This window comes from Haliaeetus albicilla, chromosome 10, assembly GCF_947461875.1.
Source record: "Haliaeetus albicilla chromosome 10, bHalAlb1.1, whole genome shotgun sequence".
Lineage (NCBI taxonomy): Eukaryota > Metazoa > Chordata > Aves > Accipitriformes > Accipitridae > Haliaeetus > Haliaeetus albicilla.
The window spans coordinates 7329068-7342882 of NC_091492.1; the positions used below are offsets into that span (position 1 = coordinate 7329068).

The window sequence follows — 13815 nt, forward strand, 5'->3', positions numbered from 1 at the left end:
CATTTTTATTTCACCAAAAGCTCCTGCCAACCATTCACATCAGCATTTTGATGGGAAAACAAGATGCAGTTCCCCCCACCGCAATCCCTCACGTAGGGAAGTCTGATATAGAATCAAACTGCAGGGTCTGGCTCATTTCAGAGATCGAGATGCATCAGACTGCTTCAGTTACCCGGTGACAGGAAAGTAAGAAAAGTTCCAACTTACCACCCCACCTCCTGCAGAGTGAACCAGCACAGACATGCCTTCTCTTAGGTTAGCAACTTCAAAGAGCATCATGTAGGCAGTTACAAAGTTCATGGGAAACGCAGCAGCTTCAGAAAAACTCATGTCATCTGGAATCTTGTAGACAAATTCTACTGGGGTACATACTACTTCAGCCCATGCATTGTAGTTTACAAAAGCCATGACTCTGTCTCCAATCTACAAACAAGGAAGAAAACAATGTTGAGGATATGGCTGCAGCTGAGACTGTAGAGAGCAACTGGCAAGACCCGCAACGATCCTGTTCAAGCTGTGGGTCACTGACTGTGAAGATAACGGTGCTCACATCTTTGGCAAGATAGCAGTTACACTTCTCAGCTTTGGCCTTTTGCCATTTTTTAAATTGTATTCATTTAAAAAGTTGAATTTAACAAAAATATCCAAACAAAGTTAAAGCCACCTCTTCTTTTTTGCTACGCTGCTTCTCCGACAGAACAGTCTTCCATCATCACTAATACAGATCATCCTTTGCTAGCAGAGCTCCTAAGTAACAAATGGGGCTGTAAACAATGAAAACAGCATTCTTACTAATAACCAGGAAATTTGCTTACAGAAAAAAGAAAAAAAGGAAAAAACATTATAATGATATTGGTGAGATGCGTGGAATAAACAAAATTACATCCAATATAATTTTCACTTTGCTTTCTCAGTCTTCACACTAATTCAGAGCTACTTTTCCTCTCTGTGGATTGAGAAGGGGAGGCCTTGTACTCTGATAGAGAGTACATGAAAGGGTTTGGATACGACTCATTTAGAAGATAACACCATCTGTATCCACTCTCCATTTTTAATGTCTTAATAACTGATCCTAGCAATAAATTTCCATGACTGTAATTTCTACAGCTATGTGTCAGAGCAGAATTTGACCCTGCAACTTCAAATAAGGCACCTTAAACGTACCTCTGGATTCTGAGGCACTACTAAGCCCACAAAGTGAATTTGACAGGATTTAAAGCAGCAATTAAATATTCTCTTGGAATGCAACGTTTCTCTACTCAATTTGTTTGGAAGATACATAGTAGTGAAAGGGTATTTCACTATGGAGAAAAATATTTTATTATTAACTATTTTATTATTAGTATTAGATACAGTTGGTTGCTCCTAGGAACCTTTCAGAGGTCGAGGCCCATCAAATTCATGTGTTTGTATAATGGCCTTCATTGCATATTCAGGTTTTTAAAATGGAGATAGTGACTCCCCACAGATGGACAAGAAAAATAACAAGGCAACTGGAGCTCTGAGGCTCCCCCAGGGGTACAACCAGACTTGGAAAGCAACACTCATGTAAAAGTAGAAATTGGTCTGCAGGGGCTACTAGGGAGAGCCACAGTAAGCAAATGTTTGGCCAGCGTATATTAAAACCTTCAAAGGCACAACTCTTACAAACTCTCGATAACGGCTTGTCACCAGCAGCCCCTACGCATCTTTTACCTTGCCCTAGACCTCTTTGCCTTTCTATAATACACCAACAAAAATAGCATCCTTAACCATGAAAGGAGCTCTTCAATGGAGCCACAGTATAAAGGCATTAATAGCATCAAACTTCAGGACTTCATGTTTTAACTAAAACTAACAGCAGCTGTCCCTCTAAAATACCTTTGCTTATCTGACTGATATTCCCTATCTTACATTCTACTAATACCCACTAATGCTTTAGAAATACTACAGGTTGTTCTTGGATAATTTCAACTATATTCCACAGCAACGGAATAAAGCACAACACTTTTACCTTCAGGCAAACATTTATAGCACAAGCACATTTTGGTCTCCCAAGTACTTGTCATCACTTTGGCTTTGGGATATTGTGGGTTTGCTAAGAGCAAAGGTGCTGCTGACAGTTCTGAAAGGTTTGTCTTTTAGAATGAGGATGCTGAAACAGAACTGTCATTCCAATCTCACCAAAATGCCTCCTCCGTTTGAAAAACACATTCAAATTAACAATGCCTGCCTGGTAACCAGTCTGTGGTTCCCTTTTGCTGTCAGAGAAGCTTCTAAAACCTAAAGTCTGATAGGATTAGTGAAGATGTTAACACGTCCTATATCCTTGCAAACAAACATAAGCAATTACCAAAAAGAATGCAGAGAAGTCCCTCTTGGTGATTCTCAAGGGATTTCTTAGTAACAATAAATACCATATTTTAACACAAACACTATACAGAGCCTAGTCATCATGTCAGATTAGGCCTTAGCTCCTGAGAATCATACCCACAACTACAGAGAGATCAGGCCTGGTGCATTTGAGCTCCGTAGAAATCAGCTTTTTCTTTTAATGGGAGAAGGAATAGGCATTACACCATTATTCCATAAAAAAGGCTTTCTTTCGATGTAAAATGTGTTCTTACACATTGCTGTCAAAATGGGCTGCCATTCACTGCTGTCATTGTCATACGGTAATGCAATCACAGCAAATGAAGACAATAAATGCTGGCAATATCTTGGGTGTAGTATCAGGTAGTACAGACTACGGGCCTGAGTAAGACACTTCTTCCAGAGCATGAAATGCCCACGACTTTAACGTGACTTGAACTGGAAGACAGCAACAAAGGGAAAGAAGGTCAGAAGACATAGGGTGCAATCTTTGCCATTCCTGCCATTGCTATGGACAGTGGTAGCAGCATATGTCAAGGAGACAAGAAGCATCTGGCATGCTCCTATTCTGTGCAAGAAATCCATAAAGAAACTGACAGAACATTCTTGTATCTTCTTCATGGTATGTTCTCCGGTTGATGGGTTCATACCTGCGCATAGTGGTTATTCTGAGTGTCGACCCTTCTTCTAGATCACTCAAATACTACCATGGCTATGCAGATTATATGCAAAAAATAAAACACCACGGCTTGTTTCAATTTCAGGGAGTACACCAGAGCACAAACATGTTCTATAGTCAGAACAAAGATATAACTTTAAAAGAGATCCAGTATATTCAGTCAGGTGCACTGTTATTCAAACAAGAACCATATGCTGAGGCCTCATAATGCCCTTTAAAAATAGCAAGAACTTTTAAACTGAGAATGCTGATCTAGAGCAGATACTGTCTACACTCCTTTCATAGATTATTCTTCAATATGGAGCATAACTATAAAACACAGATACTAAAGCAGAACAACTAAAGCAGTAGAATTTTTCAAACAGCAAAGTTGTCGTTCAGTTTGTCACAAAAAACATTGGAAAATTATGACTTGTTTCAAGGCAGAGATGGGGCAGGAAAGGGAAGGTAGGAAAATGTCCTAAGAAGAGCTCATCACTGAGACCCTACTAGAAACTAAACTGGCCATTATCTTCACTCAACTGAGAAATTTTACAGCTCTTCTAGAAGAGCAAAAATGTTACCTTTAAATAAAAACATTTTAGGCAGTTGCCTTAAGGTTGAGATACAGTAAGGATTCAGAAAATGCGATTACTTGATGACATGACTGACTCAGCAAATAACTAAGATAGGATTGACGTGCATTAACTCAGATTTTAATTCAAAGTTTTTCTACATTTAGGAAATAAAGTGCAAGATTGGAGGGAACACATATGTTTCACATCAATAACGGAATAGGAGGTAGGACAGAATGCTGCTTATATGTGATAAGAGATACCAAGGACTACATAATGCCAACCAGTTATGAGAGCTTTATTATATACATTAACTATTTGTCATTTATCACTATTCTGTTAAGTGAAATAGATCCTTTTCCTGAGTGATCAGAATAAGTCACATACCCAGAATCAGGGTCTCAATTCTATCTGCATCTCATGAATGCACACGGTTGTAAGAAGCAATGCCTGTTGTAGATGAGGGTCTCTTAACTCAAAGTCAAAAGTTGGAATTAGAATCAGCAGCGCATGGGCTTTGACAAACAGAGCAACAATGATAGCAAACACGGCCAAGACAAGAAACTTAACTCAATTTCTTGCACTTTCTTAAAGCACATCAGTCATGCTTTCCAGTTCCTATTTAGCCAATAGGATATGCACATGGCACAAGTGACTTTTCAGGAAGGATTAGAAGGAGATGACAGTGGTGGCTTTAGAAAGTAATTCAAGAGGTCATTCTCCTGCTTGGGAAGCAGCAAGGAAAAATTGCCCTTTCAAATCTCAATAGGGTGGTGAAGGCTGCTGTCACTGGCAGACCAGAAGGGATTAGGGACAACATACTCAGTGAACTGGTGATTATTTAGTCTTGTTCTGAAAATAAAGAAAGTATTACCTCAAATCCTTTCACGCTATCTCCAAGAGCTTCTACAATTCCAGAGCATTCAAACCCAGGGACAAGTGGCGTCTTAGGAGGGTTGTCGATATTCCCCTGTCGCACCATCAAATCAATAAAGTTCAAACCACTGTAAAACACAGGTAAAAAATAACATCAAGACTGTTACCATAGATCAAAGCAGAAGAGGAAAACTTGACCTGAGTGATGGGAAAGCCAGAAAACTTCAGGGCAGCATTAAAAAGCTGGGCTCCACAGCGTAAGAGGGACGCAGCAGACATTCTCATCCTTCATGCGTGGCACAGACTGACTTCACACTGTTGTAGAGGCCTCAGGCAGAAGAGTACACATGCAAGGCAACCTCATCTGTCATTAGCCCCAAAGCTTACAAGATTGTTTGGGAGTCACACACAGAAATTCACTAAGGGCATTTAAAAATTCAGTACAGTGAAACATTAAGATTTCTATGAATGCATTACTAGCTGGCAAGTAAACCCAGTTCAATTTAAGAAGAAACCCCCAAACTTCACACATTATAGAAGTTCTGGTCCAAGAGCAACCTGATGTAACTGTCCTAGCCTCTGACGTGACTCCAGGAAAGAATCTTGTGTTCATCCCAGGCAGGAGTCCAAACTTTGACATGAACTTATTAAGTATCAGATAGGCTGTTGTTTTAAAACTATTCCTCCTGGATCACTTTTGTACAGTCTTGCAAAGGTTATTTGGGTCTTTGGAGCCTGCAGGGTTGCTGCTCAGAAAAAATACAGGTGTTGCCCTGGACTGTCAGTTTTGCAAAAGTCTTGAAGCATCTTTGCTTTGTCTTTTATATGCTATCCAATTTTATTAAGTAAAATTCTGTGGGTTTCTAGGCAGCCACAAAAAACCCAAGCAAAAACAGTACCATTTATCTACTGTGTGCATATACTGATTACTGGCACAAATGCCATACATAGTTAAAATGTCTAAAACTCATAACTAGCTACAATATGCTTCAGCATTAATCCATTGTTCCAAAACACAGCCCTGTATTTATTGTTAGCCAAAATTACTGCATACTAACTCCCCCGACTCTACAAAGCTATGCACACAGTGAGTCGTACTCACACATGATACCAGCAACTGCTTGCATACATAAAATTACTGATGTGCACAAGTATTTATACGATAGAGCTTTAGTCAGATACTAGTCAAGACACAAACAGACTGAACAGACCCAAAAAAACCAAAAAGACAGATTAGACACAGAGCATAAGCACAAAGACAAGACAGCATTCATGAGATGTAGGTCACTGGGGGGGGGGGGGGATGTGTTCACCAAATGTAAATATTTGTAATTGTGGTGGAGGGTTTAAGAGCAACCCAAACCCACAACTTTTAGCTCTGTAAAAGCAAGATTACAGATTATTTTTGAAAAACGTGGCTTTTAACAGTCTAGTTTGACAAACTCAGGACAAAAATTAAAAATAAAAAGAACAAACCAAAAAAACCCCTCAACATGCTCACACACAAAGCTCATAATATTAAGCATATGGAAGGTTAGGAGGGGTTTGGCACAATTAAGTTGGGAGCTTTGAAATGATTTTGGAAAGGCCACTTCTTATCCAGTGGCTAAGACCACCTCCTACATCACCACTGTAATGTTGATAATGAAAGAGAAATTCCAAATAACATAATGCCTGCAAGGCAGTCATCATTTGGCAGGAGAGTAAAAAAAAAAAAGAAAAAACCCAACAAAAAAACCCACCAAACCAAAACACCACAAACCCAAAAGCCCCACAATACACATGGTGGCAACCATTGTCTGTGTACATTAACTTCAGTGATGATCTTTTGAATACATCTTTCCACACTGTGAGCATTTTACAGAAAGTTAACTTTTTCTACATTCCTGCAAGAAAGGGCAGCTGGAAGTAGAACTGTGATTCAGGAACCTGCATAGGAACAGGCACCATGACATCATAACAAGTAGGCAACAAGCAGACAGATGGATATGGCAAAGACCATAGCTATTTGATAATGATATATGATTACAAATACATTATTGCAGCTCTTTCTAGAAACATTAATTCTTACGAAGTAACTTGACAGACAATTTTTGAAAGGGCACATACTCAGTTTTGCATCTAACTACATAATACTAGCAATTCAGTTCTGTTCTAGTTCCATTTCTCTTTCATCTGTCTTCATCCTCAATAAAAGGCAGCAATATTAAATAAAATAGAGAGTTCATCTCTATTACGATGAACTTACAAGACAATACTAGAAAAGGTGTGATAAGGAGAGAAAACACTACACAAGGTACATAATACCTCAGTCACATGTTTTTATGATTTTAATTACTAGCTGGAACATAGTGTTGATCAGCATTTCTAATAATTTCTAGTCATTTTCCAGAGAGTTTCTTCTTTATTCGCTCCATCTTTGATCTCCTATATGCCTACATGTTGTCACATCCCTGTTACTCTCATACATGCATTTGTTCCCATTCTTCTCCACTTTCAAATAAGGACAGAAATAAGTTATTTTATTTTACCTGCCAAATTTGAACAATTATGTTGTATGGTAAAACCAGCAATATTTTTTTTCCCCTTTGAATAACCTGGAGGCCCCAAAGATGAATGGCTAGTTCAGCAACTACCTCCAAGACACCCAACCTTATCAAGTCCTTCATTGAGATTCAACCTACAGCAGACACAGGAAAAGGGAAGTTTGGCTGCACAGAACATAACAAGAAAATATGTCTCATGAAGAGTGGTGGTTTTACAGAATAAGCACAATTCATTTTTTGTATCAGTACAAACCAGCACAGCCTGTTCTGCTGTGTAGCCAGAAAAAGTGACTCCCGAACTTTAAGGGCAAATGCAGAAGGAGAAGTATAAATGCAAAGTGATCCACTGATAAAAAGTGCAGAATTTCTTGCAGTCATGTGTTTTTAATCCTAAATCAAAAGCTGAATGCAAATGAAGATAGGGAAGGATATGAATTACCAAGATCAATACACTAACATAGGGGTTCTGCAAGAACCTTTCCGGGAAATAGCAGGGATATTGGCGTGAACTGCATAAACTGAATTACTTGTCCATCTCTGGAGACTGAATTTATCAAACATCTAAGTATCTTTGAATCTGACTTTCCAAGTCTGCAATTCTCTGCGTTAACACCAGTTTTGAGGATCTCAAATATTATTTTCTATACTTGTGGCTTAGCTTTGCTACATTTTTATGTGTGGAAAGTCCAGCAGATAGAAAGCTGTATTCTAGACTTCTTTCACCATCAGACCAGCAACTTGGTTCTCCTTGCTCTGCCCCATCCACTCAAGGATGCCCGATACCTTCCACTGCAAAACACCAAATCATGCAGACCATCCTTCACTTTGGTTTAGAGAGGTGCTGCTTTTGATCTGTCCTTCTTACTTCACTGTAAGACTCCACTGAAATTATTTACTGAAGTTAATGAAATACAAGAGAGAAAATAAGAGGACCACGGAGTTTTATATTCTTCAAGTCCTTTCTCTTACTCCTGGCCAGCAAACTGCCTGACAATCTTTTAAAAAAAAAAAAGTGGAAAGGTTTAAAATTATCAGATCTTATGCTTTTTTATCCAGAAACACCCACAGTAGATGAACAAGACTTCCTTTAAGAACAAAACTGATACACTGTCCGCTACTCTGCTATACTTAGGATTTCTTTTATTTGCTACCAGCTTTTTTAAAGTGCTGTTATCTCACAGTCACAGAGGCAGAAGGGTCACTTCTGCCTCGTTCCTCATGACACACATGTATAGCAGCACAACGAAGAAATAATTAGAACAGAGAAAAGAAAAATAAAGGGAAGCAATTACAGGACACCATTCCTTATTCACACATCCTATCTCAAATACTGCCTCAGTTTGTTCTAGCTACTTGTCTAATCTTTAAACAATATGTATACTAGTGTTCTGCAGACTGCAAACTACAGTACCAACAAATACAGCAACTTCAACTGCTCTGTCATTATCAATCAAAAATAATTTCAGGAAATATGCAGAAGCTGTGACTCAGCTTGGACATCGATGGCTGTTCCATTTCTTAGTCACTGAATGAGGCTAACACATGACTCATCTCAGCTGACACATTTTCAATTGGATCATTGATATTCCAGACCTTCAAAAGAATTATTCATCTGGCTTAGTGCTAATAGCAACATATCCTCCATCTCCTCCATTTATAGTACCATACTACAAAACGTATACATATGATTTAACTGGTGTATACATACGATTCAACTGGTTTCATCCCCTAGTGAATGCAGAGACCCCATAGAACTTGCACTTTTTACTGATATATACTATTTATCATGCATGCACACATTCTTCTTAAAACAAAGATTATTTTTCTCCACAAGTTGATGGAGAAAAAATAATCATCATCTATAATGATGGTCAACTGCAAAACCGATTCAACTAAAAACATTCTTCTGTCATCAATATGTCTTAATGGAGCAGCCCATCTTTGGCATTTTCAGCACTGCATGCATTAACGTGTGCATTCTACACTGGCCAAAGCCAACAGACATTTTTCTCACTCAGTCTCCCAGACTAGACCGCAAGTCCATCATCATCCTGATCAATCTTCTGTATTTACAGACTCAGGTCAAGAAGATCAGTAAATTGATTTTGCCTTGTTTGGAAGCACACTTTGGTGACCTGATCACATTTCAGCCCTATGGCCATTTCCAGCCAGGAATGGCAAGCAGACACTATACAGCCTACAGGCTCCTCTGGCATGAAGGGAAGCTTCCAAAACACACATGGTATTGTGCAACCTGGCAGTAACTATGAAGCAGTTGAGTGGGTCTCTGGATGTCAAACAGCAAGCATGCAAATCATACAGCTCACTAGTGATAATGCAACCCTGGAAAGCAACTGTAGTAGTAGCAGAGCTGACAATTTCTATTTTACAGCCAAGCGTTCTTTTGCAAGTAAATTCCTATTTGTGATACACTCATATCTACTGCTTTGATGAAAGTGGAATTCATACAGGTACTGGAGAATGCTGTAAACCCCTTGGGCATTTAAAGGAATATGTCAATGAGCTCAGAACAATTTTTTTGCTTGTTAACTTTTGTTAACTCAACAGCTGAAGAAAAGTCACTTGGAAAACGACACAGTCCATCCTCAAATGTAATTACAGCCCTGCTTCATAGCAAAATGAGCTACCCAGCAACTACTATGCTACCATTATTTCTTATATTCACCTAGCATGGAATTTCTTGCATTTCCCATTGTGCCTAGTAGAGAAAAAAAAACAACAAATGAGAATGCAGAAAATCTCAGCCCTTCATTTATTAGTCATGATTCAGATCGATGGATATCACCCCTTCTCATGGGCAACACCTTTTGGGGGGGGGTACTCGCACAGGTCACAAACCTTATGATCCCCCTTAAGTTCAGGATGGAAAGCCCCAGTGTCCAAACAGGCCAAGACATTTAGCTACATTAATCTACTGGGACATTCCATGATCTGAGGCACATCCACCTCATACATGGTTCAAAACAAGCTCACTGACCCATACCAGTATCATTTTTAATGCAGGTTACTTCTAAAACAAACAACTTGGCCTTCACCTTGGAATTTATCTTCCAGAAGCACCATGTTTTCACATAGCAGAAGAGGACAACAGAAGATAAATCCCTGCCTAGGCAAAATTAATTTGGTCTTTGGTCCACATCAGGTTGTGTAGGAAGATCCTAACATTGCTTCTGCCACTTAGAAAAACAATCCTATTTTCATGAAGGAACATGTGTACTGAGAACCGGCTATCTAGGAAGAACAGTCTGCTCCAGTTGTCTGGGAGGAAAAAAAATCAGCCTTCCAGGAAAGCTCGTTTCAGCATGCTACCAGATCACTAGCCACTTGTCAGCTGGGCACAGGAATTAAACGCTGGTAAGTTATCCTCAGCTCCAGCTACCCTGTCACACCAGCTCCGAGGAAAAACTACGATGACTGAAGCAAGCGATTCCCAGGAGAAAAATAACAGCTAGTATCAGAAGGGAGAGGGACTGGTGCTGAGCAACACACGCAAGCTGGCATCCACATTTCCCAGAGAGAAAACAAGAAAACCCTGAACACAGTTGGCCAGTTACCGCCCCCCCCATTTCTCCCTGCTGGTACCGTGAAAATCAACGACGACCTTTTTTTTTTTTTTTTTTTTCTTTCCCCGTTCATAGCTGCTGCTGCCAGCACACGAACCCCCGTCTTCGCTCCACGCCCGCCCGGTACCGAGTGACTCGGAGCTGAGCCCCGACCCCGCGGTGGGTTTCCCGGGTGGCAGGAAGCTGCAGCGGCAGCTCGGAGAGGGGCTCCCCGCCGGGCCGGGGGGAAGCCACAAGTGAGGGAAGTTACTACAACAACCGCCCGCCCCGGGCGGCGGGAGGGGAGGCTGCGGGGCTCGCAACCCGCACCCCGGCCCGCCGGGAGCCTCCGCCCGCCGCCCCCCACCCCTCCGGCCCCCTCCGAGGCCAAGGCAGAGCCGCCAAGGCGGGGAGAGGCGGGGGGCCCGAGGCGGGTGTGCGTGGGGCAGCCCCCCGGCCTCCCTCCCGCCCGCCTGAGGGGGGCCCGCAGCCCGCCCGCACCACCGCCGCCGGAGGGAAGGAGAGGGCGAGAGGCGATACTGGACCAGGCTTTGACGCGGATCTTCAGCTCCCCCTCCTGCGGCTCCGGCATGGCTTTCTTGGACACGCGGAGCTTGTTGAGCCCCCCGAAGGCGGACAGCACCACGGCTCTCATCTCCTTCGTGTCCCCAGCCCGCAGGCTGCCGGCGGCGCTGCCCTCGGCGGCTTCCTTGCCGCCCTCCTTCTCGATCATCTGCTCGGTCTCCTCCGCTCGCTGCGCTCCCTCCTTGGCCATGGCGGGGCTGCGGCGTCGCGGCTCCCGCCGGCTGCTCCTGGGCGAGGCGCGGTGCCGCCGTCTGGAATGGCCGCGGGAGAGGAGCGGCACGGCGGTCGGTCGCTCGCGCGGTCGGTCGGTCCGCCCGCCCGCCGCAATGCACCGACTAGCTGCGCAGCGCCATCCGCCGCCCCGGCGCGGCGGGAGGCGGCCCCGCGGCGCCCCTCGCCGGTCCCCTGCCCTTGCGCGGCCGCCGGAGCGGGACGAGGGCGTCGTGAGGGGAGCGCCCGCGGCCGCCGCCGTGCCGAAAATCGCACCTGGCGCCCGGGCGGGGCCGGCGCTCCCCTGAGGCGGCCTCGGGCGGGCCCCGCGCTCCCTCCTGCGTGAGGGGCTGCCGAGGCTGAGGGCGGCCTGGCTCCTCTCCTCACGGGCTGGGCCCGCCAACCGGAGCGAAGGGCCTGAAGCCGCAGGTAGGAGCCTGCGGCCACGGCCGCACCTCTCGCTCTCGTCCCCACCGAGCAGGGGTCCGGTGCTGGAGATGCTTCCGCGCCCCTGCGAGGCAAAGCCGAAAAATCTCCCCCTCATACTTTTCGTCTTAGGCCTGGGCACAGCCCAAAGCCCCCGAGGAACTTGGTGCACGAGCTGGGGCCGCGTGGTAGGGCGTCTAGTCAGACTGACGTCCCTCCACACCTAATGGCATCATGGCTTAAATCTCCACTTAAGGTGCCCAGGTCTCGACCATCGCTGGGAAGCCAGGTGTGCAAAGTCATTCCTTGCCCATTCCCCGTCCTCAAGCTGTTCGGGGCCAACGAAGCGAACACTCTTAGCATCAGGAAGATCACTCAGGCCAGCAGTTGCCTCACGACCGACAGACGCACTTGCAAGCAAGAGACCCAAGTTTGAGACCCCGCTGTAGTGCACATTTAAACCTTTATGCAACAGCTCTCTTCCCAGTGATCGATGCCGGTGTTTGCTGGTTTCTGCAGGGAGCTTAATCCCTTAGTGTGAGGGCAGGGTGTGCTCCAAGACATCTACCAGCTGGAGCTTCCTGGGACTGGCCTGGTTTGGGGGCTCTAACCAGGCTCAGGCATCAGCCACTTAGCTCTCTGTTAATGAGGGTGGGTGCCTGCAGCCTCATCTATGACAGTTGAACGTGGATTTGGGGGGATTGCTAACTGTGGTTCTATGGGTCTCTAAATTTTGTCTGTTGAGTTCAGTATTAGATGCCTGCACCAGTTTGTTGATGGCCCCTCAGCCTGAGTAAATCCACTTCTTACATGCCTAAAATTATGAATGTATTTATGGAGTCAAAATTCTTTGCAGCATGCTGTGTGTATAGCGAGCGTTCCTGCAGACCTCTTTGTGGACACAGTTCTTCCATCGACGCCCTGCGGCAACTGAGTTCTTAAGAAGTTCCAGGACCTTTCTGACCCATGGTAGGGATTATCACCACCATCTCTTTGGGCTGTAGATTTGTTGCACTCTGAGTTCATCAATATTCCTTAATTTCACAATATGCATTGATTTTATCTTGGGTTATGTATTTAGTGTATTGTATTTAGAGGAAGAAAAAAACCTTGGAAACAGCTATAACGAGTAAGGGGGTAAAACATTTTTGTTCACATTAATGAATAAAGTGAGACATAGACAGAGGTTTTGTATTTCTTTGTACTCAATATGTAACACTTTGGGGTTTTTTCTGCCTAGCCTGTAAAAAGTTTGCAGACAAAATGTGTTTTAAAGCCCGTTTCTTAGAATTTGTCATCTAAGCCTGTCATAAATGAAGCAGTAAACAAATACATGTTAGGAGCAAAGGAGGAGTACTAGCCACAGGGAAGCTTCACTAGCTTCATTATCTCAAGAAGTTCAAACAGATTTTATCACAAGTGAAGCCTGATGCCTCAAACACCTCTTACGTTGTCCTTAAGATATGTTTTGGACAAAGATTCAAAACCAGCTCATTAACACCATCAAGAATTTTCTGTGTGACGTATTAAAGTGATGCCGTCCACTTCATTCTAAGTAACAGCTTGTGGAGGGATCTAACCGTTTTAAAGGTCATGAACCTCTTTTAGCCCCTTGCTGCCCTGGTAATACCGTGAATATTCCCTTCCCTGTTCCCTATACTTGGCTAATTCAGTGCTGTAATAGGGATTACAAAGTTCTGTCACTTTAGATCTGGCCATTTGAATGCATGACCAGGCGGGCAGCAGCTGAATAAAGAATAACATGCATTTGACTCCAAATGATTCACTCAACTGGCATCTTATTACAGTTGTAACTCAAATGCACGGTAAAGTGGAGAATGACTGAGGAAAGTAAAGCAGATAGCATATGTCAACTAGGTGACATCCAGAATAATGAAGAGGCTCTGGGGCAGCTCACTCGCATCACTCCAGTAGTCTGAAACATCCAAAGAAGTTAAACTGGACCTTTAAACTGCATTTGTTTTGCATTGGTTTGTCTGCTACTGCAGTCCTGTTTTATGATG

The 13815-nt window shown here is 43.4% G+C and overlaps 1 protein-coding gene across 1 annotated transcript in view; it reads right to left on the reverse strand.

The window, feature by feature from the left end:
- Positions 1-11467, reverse strand: part of VAT1L (vesicle amine transport 1 like) — a 63812-nt gene extending 52345 nt beyond the window's left edge. Inside the window, exons 1-3 of the mRNA XM_069793406.1 lie at positions 11116-11467; positions 4460-4589; positions 208-423 (exon numbers count right to left, since the gene is read on the reverse strand). Of these exons, the coding sequence (XP_069649507.1) occupies positions 208-423; positions 4460-4589; positions 11116-11345 (576 nt within the window). The 5' untranslated portion in view covers positions 11346-11467. The remainder of the gene's footprint in view (positions 1-207; positions 424-4459; positions 4590-11115) is intronic.
- Positions 11468-13815: the final 2348 nt, after the last annotated feature.